This window comes from Crocodylus siamensis, chromosome 8 (assembly GCF_052110815.1).
Source record: "Crocodylus siamensis isolate JL-2025a chromosome 8, ASM5211081v1, whole genome shotgun sequence".
Classification (NCBI taxonomy): Eukaryota; Metazoa; Chordata; order Crocodylia; family Crocodylidae; genus Crocodylus; species Crocodylus siamensis.
Window position 1 is genome coordinate 20,540,735 of NC_143402.1, and position 21,141 is coordinate 20,561,875.

Below are 21,141 nucleotides of genomic sequence, written 5' to 3' on the forward strand. Positions count from 1 at the left end.
TCTTGTGACAACATTGTCCTTTCATTTGAATAACTCTTCTCCATGCTACTTTACCCTAACGATATACTGATAAACCTGTCATATTCACCTCTCAGTCTGTGTTTTATTAGACTACATCAGCAATGCACTGCTAGTCTCCTCTCATATGAAGCTCTCCATTACCACCCCAGTAGACTTTTTTGCATCTGTTCCATATCTGAGTTCAACTTTCTTGAACATGGGTGACCAGAATTGTACCAAGGACCCCAGGTAAGGTAACACCAGTGCTGTGTACAGTGGCACTGATACTTCCTTCTTTACTAGAAATACCTATCCTGATATATCCTGGGGTCATACTCATCTTTCTCCATGGTGGCATCCCACTGATGACTCTTAGTCATCCTGTGTTCAAGAGTATACCTACTTCCTCCTCCTCTCCAGAAGTTTGCAACTGATGAACCGTGCCCCCTCGCCCCAGCTCAGAGCAGAAGCTTCTGTTATAGTTCCTTAAGTGCCAGACCTTGGGATCTGTACTGTTGAACTTCATCTTATTTTTATTGCTCCATTTCTCAAGGTCATCTGGTTTCTCTGTTTGATATCCTTATTCTCCTCTGCTTGAGGATGCCTCTCAATTTCGTGTCATCCGTGGATTTCATCAGCGCACTCCTGCTCTTCATGCCAAGGTCAATTTTAAGCAAGATCAGTCCCAAGACAGATCCTTGAGGAACTCCACCAGTAATCTCCCTCCAGCCCGACGCTTTCAGTTTCAGTACTACATTTGAACAAAACATGTCATTTCAGGAAGGCCTGAATGTTTATTTCAATCTCTATTTAAATGAAACTCTTAGACTTTATCCTTAGGTGGCATTTTTTGCTTAAAAATAAAATAAATTGAAAAAAGAAAGGGGGCGGGGAAGGTATTTAAAGATTTAAATAATCCAGGTGTGAACTAAAATCTAGTTGGGTTAAAGGAACAGTGCAAGGTCCAAAATGACATTCTTTATTTTTTCTTCATTTTACTGAAAGCTTCAGAACATTTCTATTTCGGTTTGACTTGAAGCAAATTTTTGGCCCCAAGTTTTAGCATGGTGCCAAGCTGAAAAATCCCTTTTCCATTCAGGTCTGCATGAGAATTCATGTGCTGCATGAAACAGTGCTCATTAATGAATAGGTAATGGTGACACTTTCTTCTCTGAGACAGCTTGCAGGTACTGTGGACAGGAATTTATGTATCTGTATGTACAGCTATAAATTACAGGATGGAAAAACAGGAGCAACTACTGGCCCAACAAAGTGGTACTAAAAGACCTGAGGAAACTCCCAGTTTATTTTTCACATGGAAATAAGTGACATTTCTCCAAACATCACATGCCCTGGGTTTCATTTTTAGCTAAATTTTGAGGAAAAGTCAGTCATTTTGCCACAAAAACTTGCAAAACTTCATTTGGGAAGTGGGCCTGTTTTGTTTAAAAGGTTTCACCAGTGAAGTAAAATTTGTTGATTTTTGCTAGTAAACATGAACCTTGAATAGTTTTGCCGTTCATTACATGTATATATGTGACACATGTGCTTAGAGGTGTTACGTCTCATAGAAAACGCAAAGCCAATGCCCTGATTGCTCCGGAGCAGCACATATCCCAAGCCACTTTGGACTAGAGTGGGGATGATGCTGTTCTGAGTAGCTCAAATGGATGCTTATTGAGTGCTTTCTGCCTACCAAAACTTCCCTGCAGTTTCAACTGGATGGTGTATTCTGTCCTTAACTGCTGAGCAGCATTGTAATCATTTAATGACTGCCACCCCAGATATGGCTGCAGTTCGGTGATGGAAGCAGTGATTTATTTATACGTTCTAAAGTCACTGTGTCAATGTAGCATATTGCTATTCAACTTCCAGGCACAGTCTGATATATTTAAGAACCAAATAAAAGTTGGGAAACAATTAACCAATAGCTTGGGCTCAGGTCCATCCATATAAAAACAATTCCTGCTTCCCTTCCATTTAATAATGAGTTTGTTTTATCGGCCACATTCCAAACAAAAGTCTCTTCATGTGAAGCTCTTCCGCCATCTCTCTACTATCTCCTACGTGTATGTGAAGGTAGGACAGTTTCCCAAGTGCTTTTGTATAGCCCACTTGCTTTTTATTTAGACCGCACAGAACTAGAAGGAGGGAGAGAGACGAGGACTTTACCTTAATGGGAACTGGGAATGAGGTGCTAGATTTAACGTGCATTAACTAAAATGTGTTAATGCATGTCTAACACACCTACTGAAAACAACCCAACTGAGCACTTGGTGATGATTTGTGTCTAATTTATTTTCAGAGTGGTTTAGGGCCAGAAAAAGGTGAATAATAATACTGGAGAATAAAATTCTCCTATTGTTTCCTATAGCATATGTGTGAGGCAGAGAAGGATGTGAAGTTAGTGGGGAATTGGGAATGCAGAAATATAGGTTTTAGCCCTGACTGCCACTGGCTCACTCACACAATGTGGCTTATGTGACCTATCTGTAAAATGGGGAGAATAATTCCCTCAACTTTCTGCATTCTGCAAAGGGCAGATTTTTCTGAGGTATAGGGATGAAAAGCTGCTAGATCCATGTCGGACCAAATACCCCCTCCAAACAAGCACACTCCTGACCCACGGGGGACTCCCAAGTTCCCATTCAACCAAAAGATTCATTTTTAAATTTGTGTCTGTTTTCCTGAATTGGCTCTCCCATCCCTGCCTGGGATCCTTGTGGAAGGAGCTATTTCAGCACAAGCTTGCTGTCATGATGTTGTTCACTCGTATGCATTGTTTGTTGATTTGCTTGCAGTTTGTCAGCAGCAGGCAAATCAGTGCAACCCCTCTGGCAATGGGGTCCTGCAGGGAGTGGATTTTAATGGAACAGCCTCTCTCAAAAATGTGTTTTGTACAAACCAGTTCCTGACGCCCACAGCTGCTTCCTGTACCAGCCTGCTAGGATGCAACTCACATCCTTCCAGGCTTCTCTTGCTAAATGCCATTGATCATGAGAAGGCTGCACAGAGGTCCTAGCTGCCAAGGGAGATGCAGGGGGGTTAAAAAATCCCAAGCTTTTGAATGCTGTATCCAAGTGAGTACTGGGATGGTGGGTAAGACTGGAGGGGACAGTTCAAGGTGGCATATTTCAGTGACAGCCTCCTAGTTAAATTGCAGGCCTCCTGGGAAGTTGGTAGAGAGCAGCAGGTCTATAGAGCAATGGGCAAGCTTTTCCCATGGAGTAAATTGGTGTAGCTCTGTTGAAGTCAATGGCTCTATTCTGCCTTCCACTAGCCAAGAAGCCGGCCCCAAATGATTACTCTCAGGGAGGAGTGTAATTTTCCAGGACTCAGATAATTTTTCCTCTGTTTCCAAGCAATAGGGAAGATCCTTGGGAAACCGGGGTTTAGGACTGCAGTGCTGTTCTGGTAGCCACTGTCTCTGGCACTGGGATAAACGTGCTCACACAGGATGGAGAAGATGACCTTTGGCACCAAGAAATGGTTGGGGGACCCCCTTTTGCCAGGTCATTTCTGTGCCTGGCTTGTACAGAGAGCATGCACCAGGCTGGCAGACAGCTCCTGCAGTGGTACCGGCCCATATTGGCAAATGTACGTCTGCAAAAACTGTCATTTGTAGGTAGAAACAGCAGGGCCCATTTCTTCCTTGTCTTTTGCACCTCTGAACTTGAGCAAAATGCTACTGAGCTGCTTTGCATCCACTTTGAATGGCTGGTGATGGCAACAGAAGGTGTGAGACGCTTAAACAGCTGCTTGCCTTTTCAAGGCCCCACCCCACATGGAGGGGACAGGCCCAAATGCAGGGACTGTCTGGAGCAATAAGAGCTAAACCTCCTTTACAGTTGATATATGATATAACCGATAAACTTTATCACTATGTTTGTTTTTTACTGCGTTAATTGTGGTCTTATGCATAACATTTTTATAGATTCGTGATCTGATTTATCACTATATTTGTACTTGATTATGTTAATTCTAGAAATAGGAATAATGCTTGTATAAAGGTTGGCCCTATTTTATTATTATATTTGCATTCCTGTTATTTTTGTTTAAATTTATATTATGGTTGTCTGTTTATTATGTTGTTTTCAGGAGCATGGCTTTCAGCCAGAATCCTTAATAAACTGAATATGTCTACTCCGAGTATGTGCTAATATATTTTTCTTCTGTCTGAAGGTCTTAAATCATTTTATAGGAATGAATCCATTAAGCCTCATAGCACCTGTGTTATACAGGGGGCTAGTAATGATGGGCTCACTTTAAAGATGGGGAGACTGAGGCTCAGAAAGGTGTCAGTAGCGTGTACCAAGGCAGTAAAAACAAGCAGCAAGGAGACAACTAGAACCCAGCTCTCTTCACCTCACTCCCTCTTCTAGGCATTAAGGTTTCCCTCGATTTATGTGGGTTCAATTTATGCAAATTTGCTCTTATGCGATGACCCTTCTTATACCTGAAATTCATTATACGCAAAATAAATTAACTGTTATGCGATCAGCATAGGTGCGCCCCTGCCCTCCCCCAAGCAGGTAAGTCTGTGAGTTTGTGAGGGGAGGGGAAAGGGCTGTGAGCGGGCGTAAGGGGTAAGGGCTGTGGGGCCGAGGCCCCAATCACCGCAGGCCCTGCAGCTGCTCTGGGAGTGGTTGATGTCAGCAGCTTGCAGCTGCTGGGCTGCGCTGTGCCCTGACCCCCCCTGGGCTCCCTTTCCCCTGGGGCACTGTGCCCCCAACCCCCCGGTGCAGCATAGCTCAGCAGCTGCAAGCAGGTGGCATCCGCTGCTCCCAGGGCTGCAGCAGGGGTGGGCAGCCGCCTGCAGCAGGCCAAGACCAGTCTGGGGCCAGTGTTGGCACCAGGCTCTTCGCAGCACTCAGGGTGGGCTGCAGCAATGGGAGGGGGCTGCTGCCACCCCAAAATTCGCCATAGCCCCCTGCAACCTGTCCTCCCAGCACTGCTGCTGAGCGCCGGGAAGAGCCTGGTGCCACCGCCAGCCCCAGCCTCCTCTCATCCCACTGCAGGCTGCTGTATGCCGCTGCTGCAGCCCTGGGAGCGGTGGATACTGCCCGCTTGCTGCCACTGTGCTGCACCGCACTGTGGGGTTTGGGGCATGGTGCAGCCCAGTGGCTGCAGGCACCTGGTGTTGGCTGTGCCCAGGGCTACTGCACCAGGGGCTGTGATGACTGGGGAGAAGCAGACCAGTGGGGTGAGTGGGGCTCCTGCCCACCCTAAGTGCTGCGAAGATCCTGGTGCTACCCCTGCTGCAGCCCCAGAGGCAGCAGACGCCGCCTGCTTGCAGCCATTGGGCTGCACCGCACCACTCTCCCTGCCCCTTCTCTAGCCCCAGCCTCGCTCCCTCCTTCTCTCACTATCATGGGAATGCATTCCTATGCGTTTCATTGTAAACTGGGTTCTCTTTGTGCAAATTCAATTTATGCGCTATTCCCCGTATAAATCAAGGGAAACCTGTAGTTACACTCCCATACACAAAAGTTAAGCACTGTCCCTGCCCCAGGAATTTACATTATCGTCTGGACAGACAATGTTTGGGACAGACAGAGGGACTAGTCATTTGTATCACAATAGATCCTTGGCCACGCAAACCTTTTTGCCACAAACTAGGATTGAATTCAGAGCACTCTGTTTCAAAAGCACAAGCCCCTGCCACCTGTAAATCTCCTTCCACACTATCAAGTCCATGACACACTTAATGAAAGAGAGCAGTGGCATTTAGCAGTGCACACTGCTATGAAGGTAACTACTGCCCTTGCTGTTGCCACAAAAAGCTGCTGGTCAAAACACCTTTATATTATCTGGCTAACATCACAGTATTTAAAAACTGATTAGCTATCATTGCCATATTACTTTATGTCAGGTAGGGATGTATGTGGTAACTCATTTACATTTTAATATTTTCCATTTTAATATTTTAATATTCAATATTTCATGCCCATTTTGCAAAGGGCAGATTTTTCTATGCTATAAAGGTGAAACAAAAAAACAGCTCATTTTATTAGTTCTCAGCTCTGATATTGCCAGCAAACACATACGGTAAAGCATTAAGTTTTTCCTGAAAACACTAGGAAGACTTTTTAACTCTTCAGCCTCTTCTTGAGTCCACAATTAAGCCAACTAATCAAAGAAGGAAGAGTAAATAACACTGGGTGGCCACAGCTTATGTTGGTTAAGGATATGAGTCTCAACAGAGAAAGAACTGAGCTTAACTTGAACTTGAAGCAAAGAAAATTGGTTGTAAATATTTATCTGAGCTGTTTTAGACAAACTCTTCTTCACATGGTGTTTTACTAATTGTTTTTCCCTTTTTTCTCAAAAGAAATTCAAACCAAACCCAAACATTTCTTAAAATATGCAGTGCCTGATGGTGCTCAGTCACAACAGATGGACGTGCTGTGGGACCCTACCAGTGTAAGAAGTTCCATATAAAGGAGCTTGGGAGGGAAAGAACTAATTTGCCAACAGCCAAGTGAGAGTTTTCCAGGAGACATGACTGGGAAAAGTTTAACTTACACTATTATGCTCTTTGTTGTTGCCTCAGCTCCAGTGGATTTATTAGTTCCTGCAGAGATTATCTCAGGATCCCTGGAGCAATCTTAAAAAATGAACACAAAGAAGGGCATCCTTGAAAGAATAATGGCTGTTTTTGCTTCAGGCAATGCTCACACACACTGACCTCTGCTTACAGGTAACACAGACCCTGGGGACCATGGGAAGGTTTAGATCCAGATGAAGACAACCTGGTTGGCACCTATGGGCGTGTCCAGATGAGCATGGTCGTGTGGTATGGTATGTGGCGCTGCAAACACGTTTGCAGCACCGCATGCCATAGAGTCTGGAGGTCTCCATGCCTCAAGGGCATGCTGCCCAAGTGCGTGCTGCTCTGTTTTTTCCCCTATGGTTTGTTTTTGACCCCTGGATATCCTTGGCTGCAGCTCCGGGAGGCTCCCAGGACCCCAGGTAAGGCTGCTGGGGCCAGCACAGGTGCTGCCCCCAGCCTCCCCTACATCGGTGTTTCCCAACATTTTCCAGTCCAAGGCACACTTACATTAATCAAAATTTTCCGTGGCACACCTGTTAAGGCATTCCCCATACTCATACCTATTGTAACTCACTGCCATGGCAAAATTCCACGGCATGCCTGTTCCTTTTTGATGGTACACTTTTGTGCTGCACCACGCTGGTTGGGAAACACCGCTCTGTGTTACCTGGGGCGAATATATATATTGCTGGGTGTGAAAGTGCACGTGGCACAGGCATTCTCTGGGGACAAGAAGCGGTGGCGCAAGGTACACCGTTGCTACTTGTCCCCAGGGAACCAAACGTCCACGCACATCTGGACGTACCCTCTGTGTCTAATGACATTGAACTGGAGTCCCAATTCAAGCACCACCAACATTGCAATGTTCTGTTCTGACCGGTTTCTTGTAAACCCAGCTGGACTGTATGGGTCTGTATGGGAAGGCTGGGAGTCTAAGAATCGCCTTTTACTGCAAGAGACTCTGGGCTTCAGGACTGGTTCATTCTGCTGTAGTATTGTCACATGAGCAGCCTGTCTGCATATCAGCACACAGTGCTGCTTGTGTTGCTGGGAGTCCTGTTCTAAAACAAATCCAGGACTCTAAATGCCCAGCAGAGTGCCTTTGGGAACTGTAAATGACTCGCAGACTTAGGTGCAGGTGCTTGGCACCGATCTCTAACTGTGGGCAGGAGTTCACCAGTCCTTAACAGGAGAGCAAGGCCAGCTACAACTAGTACTTATTGGTTCTATTGTGTTAGTCGTTAGGAGCTTGGTTGTGGAGCAGGAACCCATCATGATAGATAACAGATGGCTAGATAACAGCTACTACTTCATTGTTATCTGGTTCCACAGACAGCAAGATGGTTCCTGATGAAACAGAGGTACAAGGGAAGCCAAAGTCCGGATATTTCCAGGCTGCAGCCCCTTGGTGCAGTGGTGATGGAAAGAATTTGCGATAATTATGGAAGACTTTGCTACCAAAAATATTCATGGCTCTATTTTTCCTTGAAAATCTGAAAGTTCAGCACAAGGGTGTGTGCGCCTATATATTTTCGGACATCCAATTAGAATAGAAGAGCATCCTGTGCAGAAAACTAAAGATACAACCGCCAGTTATGGCCTTGACAACTCTTAATGGTTAAATTTAGTTTTAGAATTGTTTATTTCCTTTAACAAGTAACCAAGTAAGGCCTTATTTCTCAGCCTTATTCAAAAGCTTTTGGATCCAGCTTTTACAGTCTTGCTTGTACTTTTCTGTCTAACTAGGGTATTTCATTCTGTTGTATCTTTTTGCGGCTCTACGACCCACTTGTTTTGTGGGGAATATGGAGGGGTATATGGTACAGTTTCCCCATAATCCTTAGATCCTATTGCTGTTGCTCACATTCTGTACTGTTATTGCTTAGCACCCAGAGGCCTTAGGGTGCAGACAGAAGTTACATTCATTGCATGGTTGGCTCCCTGAAAGCAATCTACAGCTGTGCCCTTATAGAAGTGCATGGCAGAAGAGCACTTTAAAAGTGCCTGATTGCACAACAGTCTGAACCCTCATTACACAAGGGCTCAGATGAAAGTGTTCTGAAGTAGAGAGCTTTCATTAACATCTGTCAGCCTGTGCTGGGAGCAGGGCTGGGCTGATACAGTGCAGCCCAGTGCTGTCTTCAGAATGGGAGGGAGAGAAGGGAGAGGAGGGAGTTCTGTCTGGGGCTCCATCCACCCTCTCCACCCTCCAGCGCAGGCTAGACAAACCCCAGATTTTGCTCCCTCTTCTCCCTTCCTCCCCTCCCATTCTGAAGACAGCACTGTATCTGGGGGGTGAGGGGCAGACCTAGGGGAGAATGGCTGTAGCTGCTCCAAACTGGAGCTTGATCCTCCAACCCCCTGGAACCAACAGCAAATGTCTGTTAGGTCATGGGAAATGCTGTAACTCATGGTGCTTTATGTGAAGTGCCATGAGTTACAGCTGGGAACTGCATATCTGTCAGCACCCTTAGTGAGAATTAGGACATTATACATACTCGGAATAAAAAAAGAACTGCTCCTTCAATCAGGCTATCTTCCTAATGAACAACAGCTTGAACATTTTCCTTCATTTTTCTTGCATGTGTCACTTGTTCAGTGTCTTCAGTTAGAGGATATTTATTTTGGTGAGAGATGAACCACTTAGTGCTTGAGTCTGATCTCACTGAAGTCAAAGTGTAGCCATTGAGTTCAATGAGATTGGGCCTACTGCACTGGGAGATTACATTCAGATTAGCACCCAGAAGTTTGTCCTCTCTTTATCTGTCTGAAAAGCTAGCCTGTGATTTTCACCTCCTTATTACAGCAGTGAATTGCAGGCTGGTTGGCACTAATGTATTAAAAAATATCTTAGAATGTCCCTATTATTCCTGCTTTTGGCCAAGTTAGAATACAGCAAAAGAAAGTCCTGGGATGAGATTACATTGCCTTCCCATCTAGCCCTAGCTCAGAAGCCTGCAAGCAGCAGGAAAAGTAAAACTACCTTATCTGGTAAACTTACATGAACATTTTTTTAAACCTGAACGGAAGTCATAAGCTCCTGCAGTCCTGGGTTCAAAGTTTGGGCTAGTTCTTACTCTACTGAGATCCTATCTCACCTCCCCATGATCTACAGGTATTATCACTTGATATCTCTGCAAATTTCCCACTGTAACGAATGGTCTGTTCTCTCCTGTTGAGCACACTGTTGTTTTTACAGCATTTGGCCTTGGGTACTAAAGGTCATATGTTTGTTATAGGGTGGTGCAGGTGTTTTGTGTCTTTTGGTATGAGAGGTGGAAGGGAAGTTAATTAAGCAGTTAATTGTGATTGAGAGTGACTGAACTTAATGGTCCAGATCCCTTGCAGTCCTATTTTGTTATGCTTTTGCCTTAGTACCATTGTATTTACATGCCTCACATGGAATAGCTCCTCTTTCTTCACACAACTCTTTTGGCCCCAAGAAAGATTTCCCAAATGCGGGCAGCCTATCTTTATCGTAAACTGGCTTTATTCTCATCCCTGACCTCAGGCACATCTGGTTACCTGAGAAACTTAAGAAATGATCTCTTGCTTCTTCAGTTGTGAGTGGGTCTCTGTAGCTGTTCACATGTATGTATTATTTTTACTGTCAAGTCTGGATTCTTTCTGATAATATGCCATAATACAATTTCAGAGCAACTGCTGAGAAGCCCTGCATTGAAAAGAAATGCAAACAGACTTTAAAATGTTTAAAGAGGGCCGATATTTTGCAATAGAAGCTCCTACTGTAAAGTCGGATGTATATATAACATTGGGAGGAAACTTATTGGATTTCAGTGTATAAAAATTCATCGCTGAGGCCAAAGTAAATCATGAATTGAAGGGTTTTTAATGCAAATAAATATTTGGCAAAATGAAAAGTTTGCATAGCCGCCAAGTTTAGGGGATGGAAGAATGTAACACATTCCTTTGTATCTTTAAAAGTACCCTGTATTTTCTCTTGGTACAATCTTCTCCACAGCTTCTATACTAAAAATAGAAAGGTGTAGATAACTGGACATGAAAGCAGTATTATTTTGTGCCATCATAAGCATGGGATCTGAAGTATAGTCTCAGTCTTGCTTTCCCCCTTACTGGCTAAGAGTGGATGAGGCCCTACATGGTAGAATAGGAAAGTATATATCATTCAAGGGAGAAAAGAGGTCTGCAGTGAATATGATGTGAGGCATTAATGCTTCGGGTCCATTGGACATACGATCCCTTCATCCAGCCCACTTCCCCAAGATATCAGATAGCTCATTCTCCACCACTAAGATGTCTCTGGGGTTTAGCATGCTGAAGCACCAAACGCACTCCACACAGTACCATCAGGGTTACTCAACCCTGCCTTGGGTAAGGCTCAGAGGAAGTTCTATTGCCACAAGCCATTGAATCTGTCAGCGGAGACTACCAAGAAATTGCTCAGTTAATGCTATTTGTGCTAGTGGGCTGAGCGGTGTGGAGACACTTATCCATTAGGAACCAGGCTGAGATTCTCCAGCTCATTAGATCCACACATCCTTTTTCTAATTAATAAATATAGCCTTATTCCCCTGCTAGAATTTCCCGAGCTGTATTGCAGATATGTGACTGCATCACGGCTCTTGTGAAAGGTCGTGAGGTTTATCTCATGAATTAATTCATTGCAAAGGGAGTTGTTCTGTGGGTAAAAAAGTCCTCGCTTTTGCATGACCTGTGAGCAGAAACCCAGTGGCCCTGGTGCCTGTGAGTTTAAGTACATAGTAGATATTCTCTCTTTTGTGCATCTCATGTATTTACATTAGTTAAATTATTTTATTTGAATCTTGGCAATGAAGAGAGGCGGCTCTGGGCATCTGGATTTTATTAGAGCTGAGCATTAATCCCTTTATGCCTTATAAGCATCACATTAGTGTTATATAGCTTTGGATTTGCTAAATAGCACTCTCAACGCTGGAGAGATGGCGGGTAGAAAAATGGACTAATCAGCAGTGACCCTTGCAACACATACACACACCATGAAAGGATCTCTCCTCCTTGCATCACTCTCTCACCTGATACCACCAACCAGTATCTGGATTGCTTGAATATTTACTAGTAATGTCAACCCTTTAAAGCCTCCTTGAAACTTGGGAGAGGCTGAAACTGAAACAGATAATTCAAGTACTTTGAAGGTGGTGGAAAGGAGGGCAGATATCAGAAGCCAAACTAGGATCCAAACTGCATCAACTCCAGTGGAGTTATTTTGGATTTACGCTGTCAGCATAAACAAGAAGAGGATTTGGCCAGAGAGGTTGCATTTTTGCCAGTTTTTGAAGTGCCAGGAGTCATATAAGATGGAACAATAAGAAGCAATTAGAGAGACAACATTATGCTGGTAACTCTCAGACCTCCCACTCCACCCTTGACCTTTCACTGTTGCTTCAAAGTTGCTGGATGAATCCACTCAAAAAGAAGGTGTAAAGAAGAAGTAGGAAGTGAATGAGAATGGGACCCCGGGAGATGTTAATAATGAAGGGAAGGAGGAAGAAAAGTTCATCAGGGAAATATAGGGGGAGTGCTCAGCGAAGGCAAAAAATGTTTGAGAGAAAATAGTCAAGAAGACTGAAGAGGAAAGTGAGCAATAATGGTCAGTTGATGTTAGCAAGCAAAGAGCATATGGCATCTGATTCAAAGATTTTGGACTCACTGGCACTGTTTATGTCAAAGAGCTTCCACTTTAAAGTGATATAAAGGTAAATTTTGCCCTTAACCTGCTATAATTTGTTGCGAAACAGCAGAATAGGGGATAAAGGACAACCAGTGACTAGAGTGTTTTAATAAAGTCCATCACAAGAGACTAATAGTTCTCACAAGAAACTAACTGCTGCTTTTGATTACAGAAGCTCATACCTAGGTAAAGGTACAGATGAAACTCAAAACCTGAACCACTGAAATGAATGATAAAATCCTCATGATTTCTGTGAAGCTGGCATTTCACCCTAGTTTTTTGTCTGAATAGGAACAACTTCTTCAGTAATACAAACTAAAACAGGCAATTTATGCACTATTAACATTCAATATGAAGATAGACTAGTTGAAGTCAGGAAGAATTTTGCTGCAGGGATGAACCTGCACAGAGTGGCACTATAAAGAAGGGAATATCTTCTTCAAAATACATCTATTAAATGTTTTGCATTCAAAAGCTTGTCCCATTGGACTAGATGATAATTGGTCCAATAAAAGATATCATCCTAAGAAATCCTTGCCTTCACTCTGTTGGCCATTCTTGAAGAAAAGATGCCAGACTGTAGGACTATGGGGTTGCTTTGGTGTACCAACTCCTATGTCTCAATTTTTGGTGTGGCATGAAAAAGATATCAATGGGCAACAGAAAAAATATTCTATTTAATGGCAGTTCTGCTTCTATTCTTACTTTATCATCCATCTTCTACTTTTCTGTGTTTTAATTTTTTTCAATCACTCTGACCATATGGGTGAAAACAGGATGGGGTAAAACTGGGCACAGTACTGTAGCACATTATGGGATGCAGATGGCTCCAGAATGAGGGAAACAAACCTCCCCGGAGAAGTTTGCTGATCTCCATCGCTGGGGTAACATAACTCCACATTTAAATCACTCCCTCAGGGGTTTTGCTTGGATTGGCTTTCTTTTCTCTGAGCTCTTTGCAATCTGACAACCTTTCTTGTACAGAGGTGTCCAGAACCAACTATAATACTGCAACTGCATTTGCACCAGAAGGACTGTATTCAGAGACAGGATAGCAGTCATTTAGTTGCTACTGCTTGTTACAGTTGTTATATTCTAGGTATGCTGAATAGCTTCCCTAGGTCTAAGTAGCAGTCACCCCTCACTTTCCCCTCCCCTTGCTGGCTCACTCACACCCACCCACCCACCCAACCACGAAGCTCTTTGGCTTGCAGCTTCTTCGATAAAGCTCGCAAGCAACTCCAAAAACAAAGCAAAACAGACATTTCAATGGCAATTATCAAAAATAAGGTTTATCACAAAAACATCCTGTTTTCTTTCTGAGTCTCTCTCTCTCCCATTGCAGGCATGACCCCACCCTGCCTGTTTTCAGTGGGAGTAATTGTGGGCACCCGGTTTTGGAAACTTTCTCAGTCACTTTTTAAATCCTTATCTGAACAGCTTGTTTGTTCACTGCAGGAGGGCGGGGGGATGAGTAGGGTGAGAGAATAGGGCAAGAGAAATAGAGTCATAGACCCTCCCTCATACATATTACTTATTCTCCTTTCCCTTCTTTAAATCAGTCTCTTACAAGTTCTATGGAACTGGAAAACAAGAAATAGCATTGCATCCTTATCACAAAGACTGAACAATTACCCTGGAAATATCAACCTTCCAGCAGTGATGGGTATGGTCATGTATTTCTGCCCTGCAGATTTTCCACAAGCCAGTATAAGGCATGTGTGATGCCTTTGAACATGGTGAAAAGGGTACCTCTAACCACAGACACACAAAGATGGGAATTTGACAACTGCATCTCCATCTGCCATCTAGAGACAATGATATATGGGTCAGGCCACTTTGTAGGTACCATTTCTAGAAGACCACCCCTAAATGTTATTGGCCAACCACTGGAATAGCACCACTTGACAGAGAAACTGGCTGGTTTGCCCAGTGATGCTACATGGAGATGGGAGTTCTGGAAGGAGTAGTAGTGTGCTCTAGGTGTGAACAGTATGGGAGTGAGTGACTGTGTGTAAGGTAGGTGTATATGGGAATGTACAGGGATGTGTGCTGGTACAAGGTGGTATAGGTGCAAATGTGTGTGTTTGTGAGTGTCTATGTGTACTGATGTAATAGAGACGCATGAAGATATGACTGAATTGAGGTAGACAAAGAAATGGGTGTCAGGTGTGGGTGTGATAATATAGTATGTTCTCCATGATTGCATTTAGGTCTGAGAGGCTGTAACCTGCATAACTGTCTGTCTGAGCACAGCAAATGAGCAGTTTCTTCTGTCCTTTCTGGTAGCAGATGCTGTTTGTATATAAATAAGCCATTTGAAGCAGACCAGAACAATCAGTAACCAGACCTAGTGCTTAGATTCATAGATTCATAGATTCATAGATGCTAGGGTCGGAAGGGACCTCAATAGATCATCGAGTCCGACCCCCTGCATAAGCAGGAGAGAGTGCTGGGCCTACATTACCCCAGCTAGATACACATCCAACCTTCTCTTGAATACCCCCAGGGTAGGGGAGAGCACCACCTCCCTTGGGAGCCCGTTGCAGACCCTGGCCACTTGAACTGTGAAGAAGTTCCTCCTAATATCCAATCTAAATCTGCTCTCCTCCAGCTTGTGGCCATTATTTCTTGTAACCCCCGGGGGCGCCTTGGTGAATAAATACTCACCAATGAATAAATACTCAGCTTTTCGTAAAGGTACCAATGAATAAGTACTCAGCTTTTCGTAAAGGTGCCCCTGTATGAAAAAGTGCTAGCTTGCTAATAAACCATTTTTTAAATGCACATATTTTGAAAAGTCAGAATCTCATATAATATATGGATGAGGACCAGTCTCTTTATGGCTAATCAAAGAGTGGCTCTAGATCTTCAGGCTGCTATCATTTAATATACCCCCCAAAACACATCCTGAGCAGTTTTCATTTAGGATAGAAGCTTTTGGACTAAATCCACTGAAATCCTGATTGCAGGATGAACCATAACACACCAGACTTGGCATTGTCAGCAAAGAAGGAAGGCCTGCAGAGCTAGGCACAATGAAGCGATGCAAAAAGGTGAAGAAATCAGGAATTCAGATACTGACCTCAGCCTTCTCGCATCTTATAAGCCTATAAGAGAAAGCTTATAGGAACCTAGAGCATACAGCATGGAGTAAAAGCTAACCCTCCTTCAGTCTTAATCCGCAGGAAGACTCTATAGAGCTTTGAAAAATGTTTAACATTTAGCTGTTAAAATCCATGGAGGAGCCAGAAACTGATGACAGTTGTGTCACCCATGCTGTCTGCGTGCTTAAAAACAACAGAAGGATTTAGCGCAGAAAAGTTTGCCACGCGGTTCAAACTTTAATAACACAGCTCAAAGTTAAATAGCAATTCTCTAAAGACAAACTCAAAGCTGCATATAAAAGCAAACTAGATACATGTACATTTTTCAGAGTCACCAGAGGGTGCAATTACAATGAATCTTTCAAGAGCTGTTTAGTGTTTAAATAACTGTACAGGTAGTTAGATCTTAGAGAAATGCAGATTTTTAGCGGCTTGTTGGGGGTGGGGGGTGTTGGAAAAGTGTGTGTGTATCACTAGTGATGTTCCTTCCTGCCTTACTGCGTCGTTGACTGAATCCATTATTAGCTGCAGGGCAACTCTTGTCGTATACAGTCATGCAAGCCAGGAAAAACATCACATAGGGTCAACACATTACATTATCTAAGGCATATTAGATTGCTAAAGCAAGTACTGGGTACTATGTCAGTTCAGGGTTTGGACATATTATAAAGTATATGATTTGGCTTTTGTTCAGAATCTATACCCTTATTACTAGTGCTTTTGTTAATTTTTTTTTTTAATTACTAAAACCATAGGAAAATAAGCTGGTAGCAGGCAGCTGCAGAGCTCTGATGTATTTTTAGCAGCTCAGAGGATAAAAATCAGTTCATAGTAACCATGTACTTTCAGGACATCAGGACAAGGCACATGTGCCCTTGCTTGTCCAACTATCCAGCTACTGCCCATGATCTAGTGGCAAAGAAAATGTGCTCTGAATCCTGGTCCCTCATACATATAGGTAGTGTACAGTAGGTACTATCAATGTAACAGGACTGGGAGGCTGCATTAGAGGCATTAGAAGATGCATAATCATACTAGGAAAATGAACATTTTCATAAAGACCATTCAAAAGACAGAAGGGGACAGAAAAGTTCTCTAGGAAGGATATTCTCCTAAAAGTTTTCAGAGAAGCAAATTCAGATGGCCATCACTTCTCCTTCCCATGCTGGGCTCTCAGACCTTCAACTGAATCTTTAAAAAATGAACCAGGCACTTGCAATGATGCAGGACTCTAGATTTCATAGTACTTTAGGAAGCCCTCAAGTCCCTTTGCAAATGACAGGGTTTTTTTAGCTTCTCAAGATCATTGCTAGGTAGGCAATTAGTATTATTATTAGGGAATGCTGAAAAACTTTTGTACAAGCAGTTTTCTGTTGGTTGCTTAAAAAATTCTCGCAGAAGAAAACTGACATGAAAAATAAAAATATAATAAAAATGTGCAGAAAAACTGTATTTCATAAAATGATAGAGTGCTGTTAATCTGACAGCCCCAACCTTTCATTTGAAACAGTATGCTATTCTTATTTCATATTTTTATTTTAAATTATTGCATGATAATACCATGCTAGTAGCCTATGCTATTATTTTTCTGATATTGTATTTTTAAAAACAAAGGGCAGCTTCTATGCAGGACTCATTGAAACATCTTATTCTTTCTGGATCAAAGTGACTTCCATTTCATTATAATTAAATGCAGGTTAAGAGAGGATATTTCAATGCATGCTAAGTAGCAGCTGCTCTTGATATTAACAATATAAAAATAAATACAATAAAATAATAATAGACCATTCCAACTCATGTGATATCATGAAAAAAATACAAAATGAAAACCCCATGCAACAAACTTCCAAATAAAATCTTCCAATCCTGATATGATTATCCTCCAACACAAAATGGGTTTGAAATTCCAGTTTTCAGGAGGTTTTGAAAATATTTGTTGCTTTCTTCCAATTCAAAACAACAATAAAAAATGCCACAAAATTGGGAAAAGTTAAAATTTCCCCCAAAACAGAAATTTAATGTTTTAGCTGGGTCCAGTTATTGCTCCTGCTTTACAGCTGGGAAAGCTGAGGTACAAGTGAGTGAATTGATCAGGTAGCAGAATGAGGGGTGGGATGAAGGAGTCCTGGCTACCAGTGCCCTGCTCAGCCTCTCCTTCCCTTCCAGCATCCCCCCTTCCCTGCCTCCCCCACAAAGAGGTTTCTGTTAAGAGGTATGGTAGGAAACATCATTCCCCCTCTTCATTGAAGCAGTCCTGTCTAGCTCAGTAGGTGTGCAACTTTGCGTGGTGCTATGGATGGAGGGCAGAATTCTCCCAACAACTGAAACATCATCTGAATTTACATATCTCTATGTCTGGTTTGATCCCAGTTATCAATTACATTGGACGGATTTCCCCTGCCACTGAAATGCAGCCACCTCTGGAGTGGAACACATCAGCTGTTTCACAAAAAAGGATACTACTGAGCAATTGAAAGCAGGAAGAACAAATCTGCATCCAACTGAACCTGCGGGTGGGATATGAGCAGGCACTATTTAAAAAACCCAAGGTAAATATCAGAACAGGAGACCTGGGCTAACAGCTTTACTATAAAATGTCAAGTGAAAAGAGCAGAAGTAATGAAAATAAAGAAGCATTTCAGATGTCTAGAATCCAGTGGGATCTACAATCCTCCCTTACACTCTATATTTGATGGTTAATATTTCTTTGTACAAATGGAACAACATTATATCATGAAATGTATAGCTATATACCACTGGGGTCAGTGGGAGACTGACAAAAACCACACTTGGTACTTTCCAGATGTTAGGGAAAATCTTTCAATCCTTCCGTTTTCAGATGTTAAACAGCCTAGTGGCTGACAGATTCATTGGTGAATGCTAGTGCTCAGTGGTAGAGGACAGGGAGATATTTCTATGCCCTCCTATTGCAGATCTTTAATCGGGAGCAGCATGGGCAGGTAAGGCAGGTTACAAGCCAGATGAATAGAAGAGAAAGTTAAATCTGATGTGGAAAATATAACTCAGGACCCATTAGAGGGAGTCATTGCAACTTGCAAATACTTAGAGGGAAAAAAGTTTTCAGACAGATTCTAAATGAAGGGATGAATAAACATGGGCTTAGTAAACAGAGGTGATGGAAAGTAAAGCAAAGGAAGAGAGAAAAATGAAGCAGGGCAAGGAATGCATGGATGGACAAGGATTTGCTTCTAGCAGGGAAACCCAGCTCCTGTAGATAAAGCAGTGTCCCCCTGAGCCTCCTGGGGCCCTGTCTCCCCTTTAACAAGCCAGACAGATACTTGCCTTGCCCCACTCCTGCATCCACAATCTCAGATCTTCTTCGCTCTGCCCCTTCGGCAGATTAGACTTCTGCTGAGGAGTCATCCTCCTGGCTGGGTGGTGGTCCTTCTTCTGTGTGCATGATTTATTCCCAACCTCACATGTTCACCTACAGACACAGTCAGAGGAGAGAGAGGTGCAGAGAGAGGGGGGAAACCCAGGGAGGGGGCTTGTGACGGGCTATGTTTTACAAGTCCCAATTGTTAGTGGATCAGTCCATTAATCCTTGAGTTCCGAGCTGAGCTCCCAGCCCCCGGGCACGGGAGCGAGTGGAGCAAGTAACATTGCCTGCTCGCTTTTCCTGATCAGCTGAGACAGCATCCAGCTAAGTTGCTCCTCCTCGCACTGCCTAAATAAGGACATTTACTCACAGTAGGCTACACTGTGCTCCTTTCTGAAAGCATTTAATGCTGCAAGTAACCTGGCTGTTCAATGAAAACACAGCACAGAGTGAGTGGAGAAAGGGAACGTGAACTCAGAGTCGCAGGCAGCTGCTTAGGGCAATCCAGTAGGATAATGTCAGCAATGGCCGGGGGATCCCACAGTATGGAAGGGAGGTGCAGGAGTGCTGGTTTTTGCCCAATTTAAAGCCCTCCTGAGGGCAATGTGCTATTCATTCACAACAGAAGTAGACACTTTTGATGTTCAGTTTTACAGAACTATTCTGGGCTTAGTGTTACTGAACCCTGATGCCTCCAGAGATGGGAAAATAAGGGTTTAAAAGAGGACATTTTCTTGCTTACCTAGCCTAGATTTCCCACAGATTGGGCGCCTACCAGTAAAAAGAAGCAGTATGAATTATGAGGAAAGCACATTTCATTTTGGGCCCAATCCAAAACCAATTCAAAATGATAGAAATAAAAGCTCCATTGGCTTCAGTGGGATGTGGATCAGGCCTGTATGACTTCCAAAAGTTTTCTAAAGCCCCACAAAACTGGAGAGTTTAGAGCAACTCTGAGCAATGCCCATTTTTCGCCTACCGAATCCTTCTGCACATTCCAGATACTAGGAAACAACCTGGTCTTTATTAGAACAGCAAAACCTTCCCCTAGCAAAAGCAGCCAGGCATTTCCCACTCTGTATTCTTTCCAGATAAGCTCAAGATGTGAAAGCAGAATGGAAAAATTCACACCACTGATGAAGCTGGGAGGAATGTCACGTTTCGGGGAGGGAGCGTACGTGAGACAAACAGTTGGGTTTTTACCTTACATATTTCTCCCCTTGCCAAGAAAATAAAAACATAAAACTTGGAAAGCAATTTGCACTGGGGAAAGAGTATAGCCTCTGTTGAATACAGACATTTCCACTCAGGATAAAAATCTGCAATTTGTTCCAGAGTAGAAGCTCCACGTATTTTGTTGCGACAAGGAAAACTGCACAGTTGAAAGCTAGTGGTAGAATCGTGCTGCTGGCCTAATTTTGCCTCCAAAGTGTAGTCTTTTTTGCAGAATGAAAATTCACAAGGTCATAGTGAGGAGCAGATGTGATAGTGGGTGTCTGAGACTGTCTAGCACTGAAGACAGGTGCCTTTATCACCCCACAGCTGCTGCTAAGAAGACTCTTTTCTGAGCAGTCTTGAAAAGATCAGAACTTGAATGGGCCAAGGGTAATGGACAACGCCACGTTTGGGGAAGCCAGCTCTCTCTCTGGGTCCTGGTTTAAGCGTCTCTGCAGGGTGGTTGGGGGAAGCACGTCTGCCTGTGCCTATGCTGTTCCACAATACATCACCTTCTTATGTCAGTGGGTAATAACTGTTCCCCCCAATGTCTTCTGTCCTGAACACTGGTCTCTCCTACCTGCTTATCAGCTTTTCCTATGACCACCCTAGGACAGTACCTTTGCCACCCAAGCCCATGACTTCTCAAAAGTGGAACTCATACATGATGGAGACATGAGACGGATGGCAGAGCACCACCTCAAATGGCACCTCAAACCAAATACTTCAAAGAGTGTCTGACGTGTCTTCCATCTGCATAATGCCAGTGCTAAATCACATGTCCAGAAAACTGCTTATGATGCAGTGAATTGGGGTATATTCCACCCATGACTAGCTTGCTCCCCTTAAGACGTCCACTATGGTCCACCCTTTCAAAACCCTTTGACTTTTCCTTCATTAATGGCACAAAGAACAGTTGACACAAGCACCAATCGATCACCACATCATTTCTGACCCTACCGTCAACCAGCATTTAACTGGCCATATTGTTACTGGGCACTTCTCACTCCTTTCGAACTGGACGGGGTCACTGTGCCTCAAACGTATACCAATGGGTCCTTCACAGTAACAACAAATGTCCTGGTGTTCAAACCATGTCCCTCATTGTTGACTTGTGTCCATTTCCTGTGCTCCGTGGTGGCCTTCAAGCTCTTCACACTGGTGATGACATCACCTTAAGAGGGCTGCAACAATATGCCGAAACTGGATATGCTAAGTAAGTAAGTAAATAAATAAC

At 43.4% G+C, this 21,141-nt stretch overlaps 1 protein-coding gene across 1 annotated transcript in view; it reads right to left on the reverse strand.

Annotated features, from left to right (window-relative positions):
* Positions 1-19,173, reverse strand: part of LOC149858176 (uncharacterized) — a 51,386-nt gene extending 32,213 nt beyond the window's left edge. Inside the window, exon 1 of the mRNA XM_090060563.1 lies at positions 18,653-19,173. Within this exon, the coding sequence (XP_089916689.1) occupies positions 18,653-18,733 (81 nt within the window). The 5' untranslated portion in view covers positions 18,734-19,173. The remainder of the gene's footprint in view (positions 1-18,652) is intronic.
* Between the last annotated feature and the right edge of the window lie 1,968 nt (positions 19,174-21,141).